Source organism: Syngnathus typhle, linkage group LG8 (assembly GCF_033458585.1).
Source record: "Syngnathus typhle isolate RoL2023-S1 ecotype Sweden linkage group LG8, RoL_Styp_1.0, whole genome shotgun sequence".
In the NCBI taxonomy this organism is placed as follows: Eukaryota; Metazoa; Chordata; class Actinopteri; order Syngnathiformes; family Syngnathidae; genus Syngnathus; species Syngnathus typhle.
The window spans coordinates 3,028,010-3,044,997 of record NC_083745.1 but is presented as its reverse complement, the minus strand read 5'-3'; the positions used below and the strand labels follow the sequence as shown (position 1 = coordinate 3,044,997).

Below are 16,988 nucleotides of genomic sequence, written 5' to 3'. Positions count from 1 at the left end.
TTTTAGGGGGATGCCACACCGCAGAACACACTGCAGTGAAAATTGATACTTCACTTGATTTTGTGGTTTAAAAAACACACAAAAAAAATGGATTTAGCTTTTCCTTACATATACCAAAAGAGTTTCATTGTTATTTAAACACTAAATTGAGAGTTCATCACATAGTACTTATTATGCTCCAAAACAACACAATCCCCCGAGGACACGTCATGGAATTTATGACTCTTTCAAGGAAGACATAACTTTTGAAATGACACATCTAAATGCCTCAATTTGTCATGTACTGTATACCAAAGACTATGGTCTGCTTGTTCCTCAAGTCAATTTCAAAACAAAGGATTATCTTATAAATATGTACATACGCACAGCTATGAAACAATCCCGTGGCAAAAACGTGACATCTACTTTACAGACCAAGAAGTGTGAAATATAGGCTTAAAACCCACACTTGCCATTTATTAATGATCAAATCACAATCAGGAGGAAAACATTCATATCTCTCTATTAAAGGAATAAAGTGGTGCCTTGAGATACAAGCGATCCGATCCATTAGTTTATTAGAAGCGAGCCAGTTTTATAACTTTAGGCAATTTGAACACTGGAGCGTTTTAAATAGCTGTACCGTACAGTATGTCTTATACTGCCCCCAGGTGGCCATGGCGCATACACCAGAAGAACAGCATAATATCCATTGAATAAAAGCAAATTAAAAATTATGTCACCACTATTTTCACAAAGTACAATATTTTAGGAATCTATTCAGCTTATTAAATATCGAAGGGTGAGAAATCGGAACGGATGAATGGCCTTTCCATTCAATTCAAATGAACTTGTATCTCAATGAACCACTGTAGATCTAAACCTGAATCGGTTCAAATTAATGCTTTAGTGAATAACTATACCAAAAAAAAAAAAAAAAACAACGTACCAGCTTGCATCTTTAGGATCACGTTCAGAGTACAAAATCGTATAAAGATGACATTGCGAACATGGAAAACCAAAAGTTACTCCGCAGTTAGGAAAGTTACCATTAAGACAATTGTGTAAACACGTTTCTCCTCTATGGGATAGGAACACTCATTTCATCATTCAGCATCAATTCAATCAGGTCCTACTTTACACACAAAGTCTTCAAGTGTAGCAGTACCAAAATAACACCACAAGAAAAACTCCCCGCATCAACTCTTTTCTCCTCAAAGTCATGGACAAACACGTTACAATTATTTATACAGCTTTTTGTTTCCCTACACGAGTGAATGTGCTCGTTAAGATGGTTGAAAGCAAAACGTGTCATAACAACAGCGGTGTACTGTAAGCCTGCAGTACTGTCGCGGGCCGAGCGCAGTCCACACACACAGAGCACGTTTTGTTCTGCTGCTGCAGTAATGATGCAACAGGGTGGACGCCAGTTTCCTGTTTGCCTAAAAAAAGAACGAAAAAAAAAAAAGCTAGGCCCCGGTCGTACGATCGCAGGAAGACGTAGCGGGGGAAGAAGAAAACTCTAATTTGGGGTTGAAAGTTGTTTTTACATTCTCGTAGGTCTCCCTTTCTTAAATGCTAGTATGTGATGTATATTCGCTGATATTTTTTTAGGGAGAAAAGTTACTTTGGCACATTTTTTTAGCCTTTCTGTCACTCAAACTGAATGCAAGTCACACAGGATTGTTTAAAATGGAATAAATCCAATTCCATAGAATGACAACATGGGGGGGGAATTACATGACTTCTCTTAGCTACCATACATTCAAAACATGACCCCATCTACTTCAAGCTGGAACCAAAAATAAACCTTCACCTCATATTACCGCCACATCACTAATTTGCACCGCAAATAGTGTACAACAACACTCCATTATATGATAAATTGTATATCTTAATCCTGTTTGCCATTTCGCGATGCAAAATGTGACTAAAATGGGGGCAATAATGCTAATTTAAATACAAAATGCCCACCAGGCAGAATTCTATTTCCTGTTTATCTTCCTCCTCCTACGAGGAATCTTCATCAATTTAGACTATTTAGGTCATGTGTTGCCGTGACGACCAACGGGCGGAAACCCCCCCCCCCAGACAGACCAAGGAAAAGAAGACGTGGCTGGAATACTCGACTCATCTTTTAGTGCAATAAAATGCAAACTTGAGTCTTACTGTAAAACATGATGCCCTTGTGGAAGTGAAGAAAGAGCAAACAAAAAGGCTCCAATTTGAAATGCTTGTGTCTTTGTATGTAAGTAATTGTAATGGAAATGCAAGAAGAGATGTTTAATTTTTTTGATGTTTTAATCTAATTTACAATGTATTATTGTTTTCAAATTAATTTAAACATATGGGCATTTTTAATTCTTGGATATTGACTTTTTTTTTTTTTTTTTTTAACTTAAACAAGTTTTGTCTTACTCAGTCCGGAAAAAAAATGAATAAAAAAGGTAAGACTCAGGTCTTTTAAATTTCTAACTTAATATTTTAACAGTTTTTTTAAATTCAATTAAAAAACTGCATTTCAATTAAAAAAATCAATTGAAATTAAAAAAAAAATACAAATTTAAAGAAACATTTATCATTTAAATTACTATCTAGCCCTCTGGATGCTTCAAGTGCTACATTTAAAAAAGAAACTTCCATAAATTTTTAAAAGAGAATGAAAATAGCAAGTTCAGCAACTTGACAAAACTAACACCTGAGAAACTAATAAACGAGAACTTGCTGAAAAGGGGAAAAACTAATTTAAAGAAGGATAAGGAGCAGAGGCCCCTTGTTACATGTGAATGGCGGTGCATTTGCGTGTGTGTGTGTGTGTGTGTGTACGTGCTCAAGTCCTTAATGCACACACACTCACCCTGCTGAGCTTTGTGTGCTCGTGTGTGTGCGCGCTTAGCCCAGTTTGGTGATCTGAAGGTCTCCGTCTATCCGCACCGTGTCGATGGAGGCCAAAGATTTTACTTTGTGGTAAAAGTCAAAAAGCTGGTGTCCGTCCACAAATATCCGGAACCTCTGGTGCTCGCAGTGGATCTCCACCTGGAAGCGAAGACACATTTGTGTCAACTCTGGTAACCATAACAGTGTCGGAATACAAGGCATCGCCAACAGGAAGTCTGCAAAATGTGTTGAAACATTGCCACCGACTTGAACCACATTTTTCACCCACAATCCAAGACAAATATGGATCAAAATGATCATAAATCCTCTCATCTCCCAAAATCATTCATCACAAAAGCTAAAACGTTTGAGCCTGCAGTTTCTGGCTCAGCTGGATACTCTTACATAAGCAGTGACAGAGCATGAGGGTCAACCAGAGAGGTCGTTTGAATATTTTGACCTGGTTTTGGATACAGCTTTACTCATTAGATAAGAGAGTGTATATTCTTAGCGAAGCGGCACATGCGCATTTAAGAATTACTAGAGCAGAAATGTACGGACCTGAGGTCATATGATGTAAATTCGACACGTGTTATCTACAGCTGACCTGATTTCATCTTTCTCTGTTAGTTGCATATTGCAGGAAAAATGCTTTTATTGCGCAAGAGGAGTGATCAATTGACCGTTCGAAAACTTTAGAAATGTAAAAAAAAATAATAAGATGCAGTAATATGTGTCAATTTTTCGCAGAGGATAAAGAATATATGCTTGTGAGAATTTTTAGATTGTTTGTCTTTTTGTTGTTCCACTGTTGCGTAATAGCAACACCGATGCTAGCTTTGTTAGCCAGTCCATATTGATTGCTAAAGCTATTTCTTTTGTAGCTACATCCCTGAAGGACAGAAACTGTTGCCAAGACAACGGGACACATGTGGACATAGCGAAGAAGGTCCAAAGCGCCATGCAAGTCTGGTTGGTCCGCCTCGACTGCAATTACTGTGTTGGACAAAACCGCAACATGTTTTATCGCCGTCTTCAAGACGTGGTTTCGGTTTATGGAAGGAAAACAATGCTCAAGTGCTCATTGTCAACATGTGAGCTTCAGTGGAAACACGTGAGTCACCTTTTGGACAAGCCAGAAAAAGGAGCAGTTTTGGCAAGCGCGTGAACAATGTATATATTTTTGGGGTCTAAAACTCATCGCTGAAAATTCACAGTTTGAAAAATACATTGACCAACAAGCAGTACGCACGGAAAAGTCAAGTCTGCCATTTTGGCTGGAAGCAGCCATTTTGTGACCCCCCCCTTCACTTATTTATGCCACCAATATCAAAACTTGCATCAGCACCATAAAATAAAATAAAATAAAATAAAATAAAATAAAATAAAATAAAATAAAATAAAATAAAATAAAATAAAATAAAATAAAATAAAATAAAATAAAATAAAATAAAATAAAATAAAATAAAATAAAATAAAATAAAATAAAATAAAATAAAATAAAATAAAAGCTTTTTACCCTGAAAGGCTGATCTGGGATGAAGGGAAAGTAGGCAGTGGAGGCCTCCTCCTCTGTCCACTTGCCGGCTACGCAGGCGCTGCGCAGAAACTGGCGATCCGAGAAGCGGGCGGTGAGTTTGAGGGCCACATCGTACGCCGCCTCCTTATCCTTGTCCATGTCCCGGCCGCAGGTCAGGCTCACATCAAAGCTGAAGGGGAGGGAAGGCAGAAGTTGCCAGATGTTTGAATCTGAAGGCTAATCTGGGATGATGGCTCCAATGAATCATAATCCGCGCTGCTCATTTGAGCATGCAGTATCCCGCAGCTTCGTGTGCACACATGCAGAAAACTGACACTAACAAGCTTGAGGCAAGTCAGCGATGTAGACAAAAGTATTGGGACACTTCAACTCAGAGTGACCAAACTAGCTTAAATCAAGCATTTTATTTGATCAAATAAAAGAGCTAACTATTTATTGATTGAAGATATGTCCGGCCCAATACATTAGTCCAGTAGTAACATGAACTTTGTCATGGATGTGGCCAGCTGCAGTGAGCGATGAAGTCACCACGAGGTGGGCGGGGAGGGTTAGTTCCACGTTGAACTTTCCACGTAGGGTCAAGTCACACCCAGACAAGTCGCTACTCTTTTTTTTTTTCTCCTCTCACTCGTTCCGGAGAGGGAACGCCCTGACTGTCCTCACATGCTTAAAGAAGGCGTCATTCATCTTCATGTGGTGCCCACAGCAGTAATTATTTATTGCATTGGGGTGGGCGGAGGGGTTCGAGGGGAGTGGCTCGACTTTTTGAACAAAAGGATTCATCTGTTTAAATTATAAGTGGGTAACATAAGGTTTGTGGGCCTTTTACAGCCCCACCAGACCAATTTACCCAGTTTAAAAATACACAGAAATTATTAATTGTATTTCTTTTATGTTTTGCTCATTAGAAAAAATTACCTCTCTGGTTCCAAGTCCACAATGCCCATCACGATGATCTTCTTCCCGGGCCTCATGCCACCTCGTATGCGTCCACTGAAGGGAACTGTCTATAATAAAAAACAAAATAACAATAAAAAAAATACTGCATCCATGTGAAAATGGCCGAAAAATCGAAATTGTCCCCAAGGTTGTGGGGGTGGCCACCTCATAACTCCGCCCCTGAATGTGAATTTAAATATATTTTTTGTGTACATGCCCAGTGAGTGGCTGACTAACAAGTCCAGGGTGTCCACCGCTTCTTGCGCCAGAAATATTTTCTTCTCCACAAAACTGCACTCTAAATTGTCCATAGATGCGAATGTGAATGCTTTTAACATGCACGTTAGACAAATTAATAATGCAATGTGTACCCCGCTTGTCATCCAAAAGGAGCTGGGATTGTCTCCCTCTCACCCCGGACCACAATTCGGCCTGACGGTATGGAAAATGGATGAATGGATGTCCAATCCCCCCCCATTCATTCCTACCAGGAGCCGCGCTAGATCCTCCTTGTCAGGTGAGATGAGGCCGACGCTCCCCAGCGAGTCGTTCAGCTGCTCGTCCTCCACCATCTGCAAAAATAAATCATTTTTTTAAACAATCGCAACAAACAAAATAAAGGTCCTTGCTCACAAGGGAGCTCCGACCGAGTCGGTCAATCCACCGAGCACCGGAGGGTCAGGTGAGCCCCCCTGCACCCACAAACGCCTCGCCTCGCTGCGTGCACAAGACTGCGGTGCAACAATCGAAATACGCACGCAGACAAAGCAGAACGATTTTAAAAAGCAAATCCGCTGCGTCGGGCTGCAGGAATACTCACAATCGCGTCGTTTTCTGCTGCCTGCACCGCCATCTTGAGCCGCATAGGATGCTGTCTGTCCCGGAGGAGGAGGGAAAAGAGGAGGAGGAGGAGGAGGGGGAGTGGAGAGTTGCCCTGCCGGCCGGTTTGGGAGCGCTGTGTGTCGGCGTCGTGGCACTCCTTCTGCAGGGCGTCGTGCGTGGTTGTCACCCTCCTTTCGGACTGCGTAGATGGGCGGCCTAGTCGCAGTGGTCGCCGGAGGGTATCCCCGTTTATCTGCTGACGTATGCTTTATTCATAATTACACACTCCCCCAGTTTAATCCCCGTCTGTTGGAGAGAGCTAATCACACACTTTAACCAATTACACAACATGGGCGTGTGCGTGTGTATTTTTAAACCCACCCCAATGTCTATCCTTGCAGTGTTTTATTGACGAGCCAATTGAAACCACATGTTTTTCTTAAAAGTCATGTTTTCAATCATATTTATTTTCCTCCATTCTAATTGAGTGACAGCCCTGCCCCTTTGTTGGGCGCGGCTTTTTTTTCCCCCCGAGTATGCAAATGCTCTGCTGCCCCCAAGTGGACATCAGATGCCATTACAATTGTTTTTTTACATATTTTCTTTTCTTTTTTTATTTTCCTTTGATTCTTTGTTGCTTTTATTAACAACTAATATTATTAATATAATAATATATTATTATTATAATATAATATTAATATATTAGGATAATTGTTGCAGTTGTTCTAATTTATTAGTTTGTTGATCCTGGAAATTGTTTAATTGAAAGTGCGCAGCCCCTGCGAGTTGCACGTTCGCCCTCCCCTTCCCTTGTTCCCCCAGCAGGGGGATCCGTGGTACCCGCCACCTACCTGCAGCAGCCATGAGTGCGGCGGAGGAGGCTGCTGCCCGCCGGGAGGATGCGATGATGGCGGCCTGCACGGAGGTGGACTGCACCGAGATGGGCGACCGGGTAAAGTGCTTTTTTTTTTTCGGGGGCGGGGAAGAATGATGCATGGGTAGAAATAGACACTGTTGTAATTTGTGTGCGTGAACGCGCCTGTCAGGATCATTTTTCTCTACTTGGTTGCAGCAGCAAGGAGGGAATTATTCCGGAATGGAAAGTGAAAGAAACGCTTTTCAGCACAGTTGCACCAATGCATGCATGGAGCTAATTCTTGCATTTGATCCGGGTAAGAATCATTTTTCAAAAGCAGATTATTATGCGGAAACGTTCTAGTCTAGGTAGCATTGTGGCCTAGTTAGCATGTTGTCTTTGCAGTTCTGAGGTTGACGGTTCGAATCCTGTATGCCTGTTCTGTTCTCACGTGACTAGCGACTAGTCAAGCGTGTAGTTAACTTTTCCAATACCTGCTTGTAGTTTCATTGTCAATTTCAAACCTCCATAGATGTGAATATGATTTTATTTTTCTACAAGTGCCTTGCTGGCAACCTGTCTAGGGTGTATCAAGCTTTTCTTACAAAAACTCATCTGGGCAAGGCTCCATCCCACTTGGCACCTGACTGAGCACATGTGCTCTATAATATGGTTGAATGGAGTTAGTTAGTGTAACCTGTTCAGCACTTTACAAGCGTGTGTGTGCGCATGTGTGTGTGTGTTTTTCGACTGAACCTGTTCTTCCACTTTGCAAGTATGCCCTAATAAGGGCCGGGCTCTTGTCGTTGTTGTCAGTGTGACGCACTTCATCGCTCCATCTTCATCCCCTGCAGGTTTTATCGTTTCTTCTCCATCTTCGAGTAAGTTTTGCCTCCTCTTATCTCGAGTTTGTGCTTTGCTGCCTCTGTGGGATGGATTTCTGCTGCCCCTGGATGAGATTTCGACATGTCAGAAGATGTAGGTCGGAGTGGCAGAAGTGAAAGGCAGCAGATTATTATTATGCAACAGCACCAGCCTCTCGCTCTGTAATCTGCCTTCTGGTAAAATGTTGGATTAATGTAGAAGAAAGAACCTTTTTTGCATTTAAGTGTCGTTTTTCAGATTTGGGAGTGTTTCCACATAATATTGGGGTGAGGAAAAAAAATGCTTTTCGTGTTTGCAGTTTTGCAGGGCTGAAGAATTTTGAAAAAGATTGAAAAATACTTGCTATGCATTTTTTTAAACACACATGGACTAAATCTGTATAACAGTAAATCAGTAAAATTGCACCAAATAAGTATTGCGTAAATCTTAAATCAGATTATAGCAATAAAGCAAACAAATCTGGGGGGTTTACCTCTCCATCTTTTCATGTTTCAAGCCCAACATTCTTGAGAAAAAGTAGCTCATTGGGTCAGTTAGCTCGCGAGCTAGCTCGTTACTGGCTGAGCTCTAGGAATGTGACCGATTATCGCTTGTCTTTAAACGGGTTTAAGAATGTTCAATTGAAGGGAAACCGAGTTGGGTGGTATCAAAGATGTGGGTTGAAGTTGAAGACGTACCATCCAACCTTCTGAGCTGACTTAATGGAATGTGGCCGTGTGGCCTGTCGAATGTCTTGAAGCTACGACCATTTCCATTTTATTACATGTTACAGACCAAAGCAGTTGCTGAATTTTCAATTTGAATGAAATTTTTTTTCGATTAATCGACAAAATAATTGAGAGATTAATCCAATATTAAAATACAACAACTTTATATCCCATTCTGGGATGCTGGTTTATTTATTTTTTTGCTACGACATCACTATGTCGTAATGAGCTCCGCATCTCTCTCGTCTTATGGTTGTCATCAAAGCTTCTTGTAGCTTCTCGCACAATAAAGACCAAAAGCAAAAAGGGATCTGCTGAAATTGTGTGTGATGACAATCATGGCTACTCTTTGCAGAAACGAAACAACATGAAGGACGACCCGGAGGCGCCGCCGCCGCCCACGCTGGGAGACCCGGCCATTCAATGCCGGGACGTTTGCCGCTCGTACGGAAAACTCCAAGTACTCAACAACCTCAACCTCACCGTGCCACAGGGACAAATGTAAGTACTTATCTTGAGAATAATATGATAAAAATAAAATAGGATTAAAAGTAAAGTCAATACAACACAATGAGAGCATTATTAAGAATACTGACATTAAATTTGTATGAAGGAAAAAAACGAGTTGCAATATTACAGGAGCGATAATAATTATTTAATCATTTTGTCCATTCTGACACGCCGTAGAATTCGTCAGAAACATTCCGCCATCCTAGTTATTGAGTGTCCTTAGGCTCACTTTTGTTTTCGCCCAAGTCAGACGACATTAGAAGGCGTGGGTTGCGGCATCATTCATTCAACAAATGCCTCGCTGCATTCCTCCAGTGACAGCTGCAATTGGCTTGGCCACAAAAACATGTGGGTGGAAGCTCTCTGTTCAAAACATTTCCCGAAATGTATACGGATTGCGACATTTTATTTAATTCGATAACTTCGTTCCCGATTAAAACCTTCAAAATGCATTTTACCACTTGCTGGCAACTAAAAAATGACATCACATGCTCAACCAATCACGGCTCAGCTTCCAAATGACACGTGATTAATGTCTTTATTCTTTGAGGAAAAAAAACAATTTGATTTTTTAACAATAATAACTCCTCCTAGTCATCATACTCAAATTTCACCAGGCGTACGACAGATGTTGTTATTTTATCTTGGTTGCCATCATGTTTTTCTTACAAAATCACCCACGCTCTCAAAGCAATCGAAAGAAAAACCAACTTCAGATGTCATCTATGAACATGGACATTTTGGGAATGTTGGATTTTATTCTCCCCTGGCAGATACAGCCTCCTGGGCCCCAGCGGCTGCGGCAAGACCACCATGCTAAAATGCATCGTGGGAACTCTGAGCCTCTCCCGGGGTTACATCAGCGTGTTGGGGAAGCCGCCTGCGTTCCCCGGCCACGGCGTGCCGGGCAGGATGGTGGGCTACATGCCCCAAGTAAGCCATCTTTACACCTGCTTCATTACTACAAATGCATTATGAGTCACATGCTGCTTCACCCAGGAGCTGGCTTTGTACAACGAGTTCACCATCAGCAACACGCTCACCTTCTACGGACGAATCCACGGGCTGACTCTGAGGGAAATCCAGGCCCGCATTGATTTTCTCATTGAGTTCTTGGATCTGCCCCAGAAGGACCGGCTGGTTCGCAATCTCAGGTAAATAATACATCTCAAAGTATCTTTCCTCATTGAAATGAATGGAAATGCCATTAATCCGTTCCAGCCCAGCATAAAACACGTCTTTTGTAATAAGAAAAATAGCCTTTACAATATTATACCCTCTAAAAATATAATCTTTTTAAAAAAAGAGAAAAAAAAGTCGAGGTAACACTGTACACTAAACAGGAAGTGAAGTATAAGGTGCAGATGAACGTCTACAGTATACATATTGACCTAATGCTCTTAACGGCCTCCTATTGCTCTGGGTAGCTTTCAGAAGAACATTGTTCTCCAAAGAGGCCGCTGAAAGCAGCTTCATTAGCGCCTCATGTAATATTCATGTCCCATGTAATGTTACAGTTGCAGTCATGTTAAGTAAGTTAGGTTGCTTATAATCTTTTATTTTTTTAATGGCTTCTAAGAGGACATATATGACTTATGTATAAAAAATTGTGCATAAAAAAAAAAAATTCTGTGTTGTTGCAGTGGCGGCCAGAAGCGGAGGGTATCTTTGGCGGCGGCGCTGCTCCAGAATCCTGAGCTGCTCATTCTTGATGAACCCACGGTGGGAGTGGACCCAGTGCTCAGGGCCAAGTATGTTCAAATGACTTTGTCTGCAACCTCTTCTCTACATTCTAAGTGCCACTCATCTGTTTGCAATTCTTGGACGCAAGCACTCGTGTAAGTCGACGCCCGCAGGAGAAATGAAGCTCCGCGTAAGCGTAGTACAATTAGTTCCTTGTCGCTTCTGTGACCGAAAGAAAAGGAAACATGAAACCTGACATGTGCCCCTAGCTAAATGTAGCGCACTAGTTGAAATATTCATCAGTGATTATTCATCACCCGAGTACAACGTGTCTTTTTACAAGATAGCGAGCAACTACCGTAATTTTCGGACTATAAGTCGCGTTTTTTTTCATAGTTTGGGTGGGGGGGGGCGATTTATACTCCGGTGCGACTTATAGTCCGAAAATTACGGTAATTGAGGCACCACTGTGAAGTGGAGCAGCTAATAAAAATGGACATGAATTTGGATCGTTTATCCGTCGATCCAACTGGCTCTGCATCTTTCTATCTGTCTTGTCTACCCACTTTCAAATTGTAACTTGATGTTTCCAGGATTTGGCAACATCTGGTGGACATCGTGAAGACGGGTAATGTGTCGGTCATCATCACCACGCACTACATCGAGGAAGCCAGACAAGCCAATGTGGTGAGGGAATCGAGTCTCGTTTACCTTAAAAAAAAAGACTTCATTTGTCTTGTAATGCTAATTAGCTTAGCATGCAGACATTGTGAATAATCCCCTTTGTGGACCAGTAAATACGTTGTTTCACATGAAGTGTTCACATTGTTAATCTCCTTTATATATGAAATCCCAATTTTAAATTCTATGTATGAATCCCCATTTGTAATCGTCTCTGTTTTCGGTTCAGGCGGTTCCGAAAGATTAAGTCGGAAATAACATAGGAACCTACTTAACGATTGTTTGAGCTTGTTGGTGGTCTACGTTGTTTTAAACAATGAAGAGAAATTATTTGCAGAATGATGAAATAGCACGGCACACTCTAGCATGCAGTTACATTTTATAATTAATGCGATTGCGTCTTTGCAGTCACGCACGAAGAAAAAAAAAAAAAGATGGCTCTTTGCAAACAAAGAAGCACGAGTTCTCTGGTCAAACCAGTCAGGTGGCTGGGATTCATTTTCTGATTTAACACATGCATGAGTGTCAGTAAAGTGCTTACTAAAAGGAAGTTGGTCGAAACATTCTTGCATAGTCATACATGTGCTCTGCACCTGATTGGCTGCGAGCAAAACTGCCACCTACAAATTGGACGCATGAGAAATGCAAAATAAAGTGAGTCAATAAGCCGCGGTAATGATAGGTGTTTATTTCCGAGTATACAGAAAATATAGCTGTGTGTATTGTTATATTGTCTGTCTTTGTTGCTTCACCTTTGGTGTTCAAATATTTCTCGTTTTACACGTACAACAATGCTAGTTTCACCAGCCCGTCTATGACATTTTGCATTGTTTGTTAGCATGAAGCTAGCTTACTTAACTTTTGTTGCCCCCATCAAGGTGGGCCTGATGAGGAACGGCTGCTTGTTAGCTGAGGGAACTCCTGAAGCTGTCATGAAGCTGCAAAGCTCTACTGTGAGTTGCAAGTGTGACTCTTTTGGTTTATAGTAGGGTTGAAACCTAGTCCATTGTGTGTTCCCTACTTTAGACTCTGGAGCATGCCTTCCTGCAGCTATGCGAGACTTCAGACCAGATGTGCATTAAGCGAGTCTCCGGTACCCAAGACGACGTGTTGGGGAACAGCCAATCATTTGAAAGTGGGCGGGACGAGAGTAGACCCATCCTTGCCAACGTGCCCAAAAGCACCGGGGAAATCGTCAGCCATTCAGGTTGCGGGGGGAACGATGCTAGTTTTGTTAGCCTGCCTATGGCGTTTTTCATTGGGTGTTAGCATAAAGCTAGCCGGCAAAGTTATGTGATTTGGTTACAGTGAAAATTAATTCTTATTGGTGAGTGATTGTGATTCCACAGTGGACTGGAAGGTGCGGGTCCGACACGTGATTCCCAAGTGGAGGAACATTGTCGCCCTCACCATTAAAACCCTGCTCCGAATGAGGAGGATGCCAGGGTACGTCGACCAGCGTAAAAAAATCGGAACGTTCGTGGTCATTTCTGACGATGTCGTCTTTTGCAGCTCCTTGTGTTTCCAGTTCCTGCTTCCCGTCATCCAGATGTCGCTCATCTGCTTGTGCGTCGGCGGAGACGCCAAGGGCATCCAAGTTGCCGTGGTCAACAACGAGACCTCCCCGCTTGCTTTCAGCCACTCGCTGCTTTCTTTCTTGGACAATGACAGTATGAAGCAGGTAGTAATTCCTACCCGATTTTTTTTTAACGTACTTTTTTTCACGCAACTACATTTGCGATAACTGCAATGAAGTAGCAAATTGTGCGTATGGTGTCGAATGTGCTATTTTGTAATTGGACAGGTCAACTTATCTTATGCGGAGGCTTTTAAAGGGATCCATGAAGGAAAGTACTGGGCCGTCATCGGCTTTGGCAAGGACTTCAGCAGCTCCCTATTTAATAGGTACACAGGCCATCTGGACTCTACATACACACTGATTCAAATCGGTATCATATTAATGCAAAATGATTCGAGTTGTTGCCATTTGCCATCGTTGCCAGTCTTGTACTGTATAACGAGGCTTTTTTGAGTACCGTATTTTCCGGACTATAAGGCGCAGCGGACTATAAGGCGCACCTTCAATGAATGGCCCATTTTAAAACTTTGTCCTTATATAAGGCGCACCGGACTATACCATTAATGCATCATGTCAGATTTTTAATCCAAATCAAATCATTCTCCATTTTATCTTTTTTATCTCAACTTCAGATGCAACAAATTACTTTATAATCACAAAAAAATGATCCATAGTCTTTTTGATTCATGATTCATAGTCTTCAGCGGGCCACTCATGATTGATTTCATGACACAATGCTTCGGGCCAGTTTAAATTTAGGAATTTGGTCCATATATAAGGCGCACCGGACTATAAGGCGCACTAACGGCTTTTGAGAAAATCTTAGGTTTTTAGGTGCCCCTTATAGTCCGGAAAATACGGTACATGCGTTAGCCACGGCAACAACAAAAAAACACCTTGACTCAGCATTTTGCCATGTCATGCTGTTGTTTACCTGAGATCTTGTGCGTCACGAAAAAGCCACAGCAGACAACGCCCCCGTTGAAAAATACTTGAAGTGTCACACGTTTTTTAGCTGCAGGGCGGATTCGTTACGTTGGCACGGTATTTGGCAACGATCGCAGCGCATGCTTTACGTGTAGCGTGAACCAATAGGTGAAGTTGCTCGAAAGGTTATTTTCGTGTACAGCTACAGAATCCAAATAGTTCCTGGATTTAATTGAGGGCTTGGCACAAGTAATAAGGAAGCTAATGTTAAGTGAGAAGACAATGAAGAAACTACAAAGTTGCAATTTAACAAGAAGGCGTTCCCTTTTCTTGGGACTTTTAATTATTAATCACCTTTGTTAGGTATAAAATTGAAAGAGAAGGCAGCTAAAAAACGACAAAGCAAAAAAATGATGAACAGTAATGATTTTTTTGGAGGGTGTGTAGACTTGTGCAACCATACTTCCTCTCTGGCACAACAATTAAAAAAGATAAAAATGGGTTTTGGTTTCATCTTCTTTTATACTACCTTGCATTTAAGGGTGTGTGGACTTTTTCTATCCTCCATATACATCTACATTGTTGCTCTTCCAGGATGTTACTGAAGAATGTGTCCAAGGCGGTGATAGATGAAGGGTCAGTGCATGTCTGGCTGGACCAGACTAGTAAGTCGATGGCTCCTTATTTGCTCCAACTGTTATGACGCTACCTTCAATGTTCCAAACAAGTCATTTTGTTTTTCCAGACAAACAAATCGCCTTGATGCTGCAGCAAAAGTTGTACGACGCCTTCCAGGTGAGGATACTTGTTCAAAAGAAGTTATAAAATGTTCTCATTTGACAATCAATGAAAATAAATAGACACTCTCGTGTAAAAAAAAAAAAACAATAGCCTTGCAATCTACTATTGGGGTTCCATTTTCAATTATTATTTTGTCCAGTAGAGGGTGCTACTCTTCGCCCTTATTTCATTTTTTTCTTGTTTCCTGTCCAGGCGTTTGTGAAGAGCAAGCTAGGCGACATGTCCTACAAGTATGCCTTGCCCATAAAGGTGAACAAAACAATATCGCATAGTGTAGTAGTACTTCCATATCATATTTTCTAACACCAATTTTCTCCGTTGTGTAGTTTGAAGAAGCCATTTATGGCAAACAGAACACAGACTTTACTACATTCGTCATGCCGGGCGCTGTTCTCAGGTCAGTTATGAAGGAGGGACACACAAAATGGAGAGCACAAAATTGAACTTGTTGTTGTCGTCCAGCATCGCCTTCTACTTGGCCTTGGGCCTGACCGCCCTCTCCTTTGTCCTGGAGAGGAAAGAGGGTCTTCTAGACCGATGCTGGGTTGCAGGTGACAACTTCCACTGTCAATCGATTACATTTAAATACGCTTATGACATTGTTGACATTTTGGCAATTGGATTGAATTCTCTAATCATTTGTGTTCAGGTGTGAGCTCAATGGAGACAATGCTGGCTCACCTTTTCTCTCAGTTGCTCGTCATCAGCGTCCAGATCATCCTCATGTTGCTCTTTGTCCTGCTCGTCTTCAAGGTGCCAGATAACGAACACATATTTTATATTTATCAGTGTGTAAAAATGAGTTTGCTTCTTGTGTTTGTGCGCAGATGCCAAACGAAGGCTCCCTGGTTCTCATCGTGTTGCTGATCATACTGCAGGGCATCACCGGCATCTCCTTCGGCCTGGTCATCTCGGCCGCCATCGATGACGAGCAGAACGCCAATCAGGCCGCGCTCGGACTCTTCTACCCTAACCTCATCATGAGCGGTAAGGCAGTCGACTATTTCATATTCAATGTTGAATTTGACGTGATATGATGTCATATCAGGCATCATCTGGCCTGTGGAATGTATCCCCTACCCTCTACGCTACCTCAGCTTGGCCCTGCCCCAAACCTACGCCTCACAAGCATTGCGATGCATCATGTACAGAGGTACACACATATATAAATAATAATAAATATTGAATCGTATTAAAATGCTTAGATAAACATTTTGTGTCCTTCAGGTTGGGATCTGACTCACATGATGGTTTGGAGAGGCTTCGTCGTCACTCTGGGCTGGAACACGTTCTTCATCATTGTGGCAACTCTTATTTTGAAATTCAGGAAGTAAACACACACATACACATACGCACGAAGAATGCCTGCATGTGCTGCCCATAGAAAAGGACATTGTATTGTGTATGTGAAAGCTTTTACATCAGGGCTGGCCAAAGTATTTACGTATCAAACAACTGGCTATTACGGACAATAAAATAAAAGTTTAAAATAAACACTGTTATATACTAGACGCATTTGCATTTTACTTTGTCAAATAACTGGTCAAGATATGAAGAACCAAACTAAGAAGACTGAACTTTTATTTTATTGTCAAGATAAACTATTTTTTATCTTGTATACATATTTTAACCTATCTGTTAAATAATATTTTACGTGTATTGTCATAGAGTACAGAGGCAAACTAAACACTCCACAATGGATAAATATTTGCTGACCCTACGTGTGGGACGTAAGCCTCTGTTCATGCAGTATTTTTTTCAAGTGAACTTTATGATGGAAAAAAAATGTGACGTTATATTGTGTATTATTTTTGTTTACGTGACTGTGTTATTTTTTTTATGCTGTAATTCCACTTTGCTGGACAGAGTGGACGCCACTCATAGGTCAGCTGACCGCTTCAGCGCTCACGTGACATCATCATGTCACACTTGGTATTGTTTGTATGATGGATCTTTTACTCAGCGGTCAATAAAATTATAAAAGATCAAATGATACCTATGTTTTTTTTTTAAGGTTTTGGGGGATATTTTTCTTACGTTAGACTCTGTGTAATGTAATTCGTGATACTACCAGTAGAGGGCGGGCCATCACTGTATATTTCTTCAACAGTGGCCTGTTTTTGTCATAATAGAATTTGAAAAGGTGAGGAATACTAATTCTGGAGGATTTAGAAAAAAAAAAAGTAGGTTGCGTTATTGTTG

At 41.4% G+C, this 16,988-nt stretch overlaps 2 protein-coding genes across 6 annotated transcripts; one reads left to right on the top strand and one right to left on the bottom strand.

Annotated features, from left to right (window-relative positions):
* Nucleotides 1-435: 435 nt before the first annotated feature.
* On the bottom strand, nucleotides 436-6,402 carry LOC133158363 (galectin-related protein-like). The gene is made up of 5 exons (XM_061285556.1): nucleotides 6,156-6,402; nucleotides 5,824-5,907; nucleotides 5,315-5,403; nucleotides 4,376-4,565; nucleotides 436-3,015 (listed from the first exon to the last, which is right to left on the bottom strand). The coding sequence occupies exons 1-5, from the start codon at nucleotides 6,198-6,200 to the stop codon at nucleotides 2,872-2,874; spliced, it is 552 nt and encodes a 183-aa protein (XP_061141540.1). The 5' UTR covers nucleotides 6,201-6,402; the 3' UTR covers nucleotides 436-2,871.
* A 472-nt stretch (nucleotides 6,403-6,874) lies between these two features.
* abch1 (ATP-binding cassette, sub-family H, member 1) lies at nucleotides 6,875-16,781 on the top strand. 5 transcript variants are annotated; one of them, XM_061285536.1, is made up of 21 exons: nucleotides 6,973-7,109; nucleotides 7,230-7,329; nucleotides 8,961-9,106; nucleotides 9,889-10,048; nucleotides 10,115-10,269; nucleotides 10,759-10,866; nucleotides 11,392-11,485; nucleotides 12,358-12,432; nucleotides 12,506-12,686; nucleotides 12,829-12,925; nucleotides 12,992-13,160; nucleotides 13,284-13,384; nucleotides 14,580-14,650; nucleotides 14,731-14,780; nucleotides 14,979-15,035; nucleotides 15,113-15,183; nucleotides 15,249-15,337; nucleotides 15,436-15,539; nucleotides 15,614-15,773; nucleotides 15,835-15,939; nucleotides 16,014-16,781. In XM_061285536.1, the coding sequence occupies exons 3-21, from the start codon at nucleotides 8,973-8,975 to the stop codon at nucleotides 16,118-16,120; spliced, it is 2,088 nt and encodes a 695-aa protein (XP_061141520.1). In that variant the 5' UTR covers nucleotides 6,973-7,109; nucleotides 7,230-7,329; nucleotides 8,961-8,972; the 3' UTR covers nucleotides 16,121-16,781. The 5 variants fall into 5 exon arrangements, with proteins under 5 accessions (XP_061141516.1, XP_061141520.1, XP_061141517.1 ...); XM_061285532.1 differs by lacking the exon at nucleotides 7,230-7,329 and having other exon boundaries at nucleotides 6,875-7,109; XM_061285533.1 differs by lacking the exons at nucleotides 6,973-7,109; nucleotides 7,230-7,329 and adding an exon at nucleotides 7,379-7,991.
* The last annotated feature ends 207 nt before the right edge of the window (nucleotides 16,782-16,988 follow it).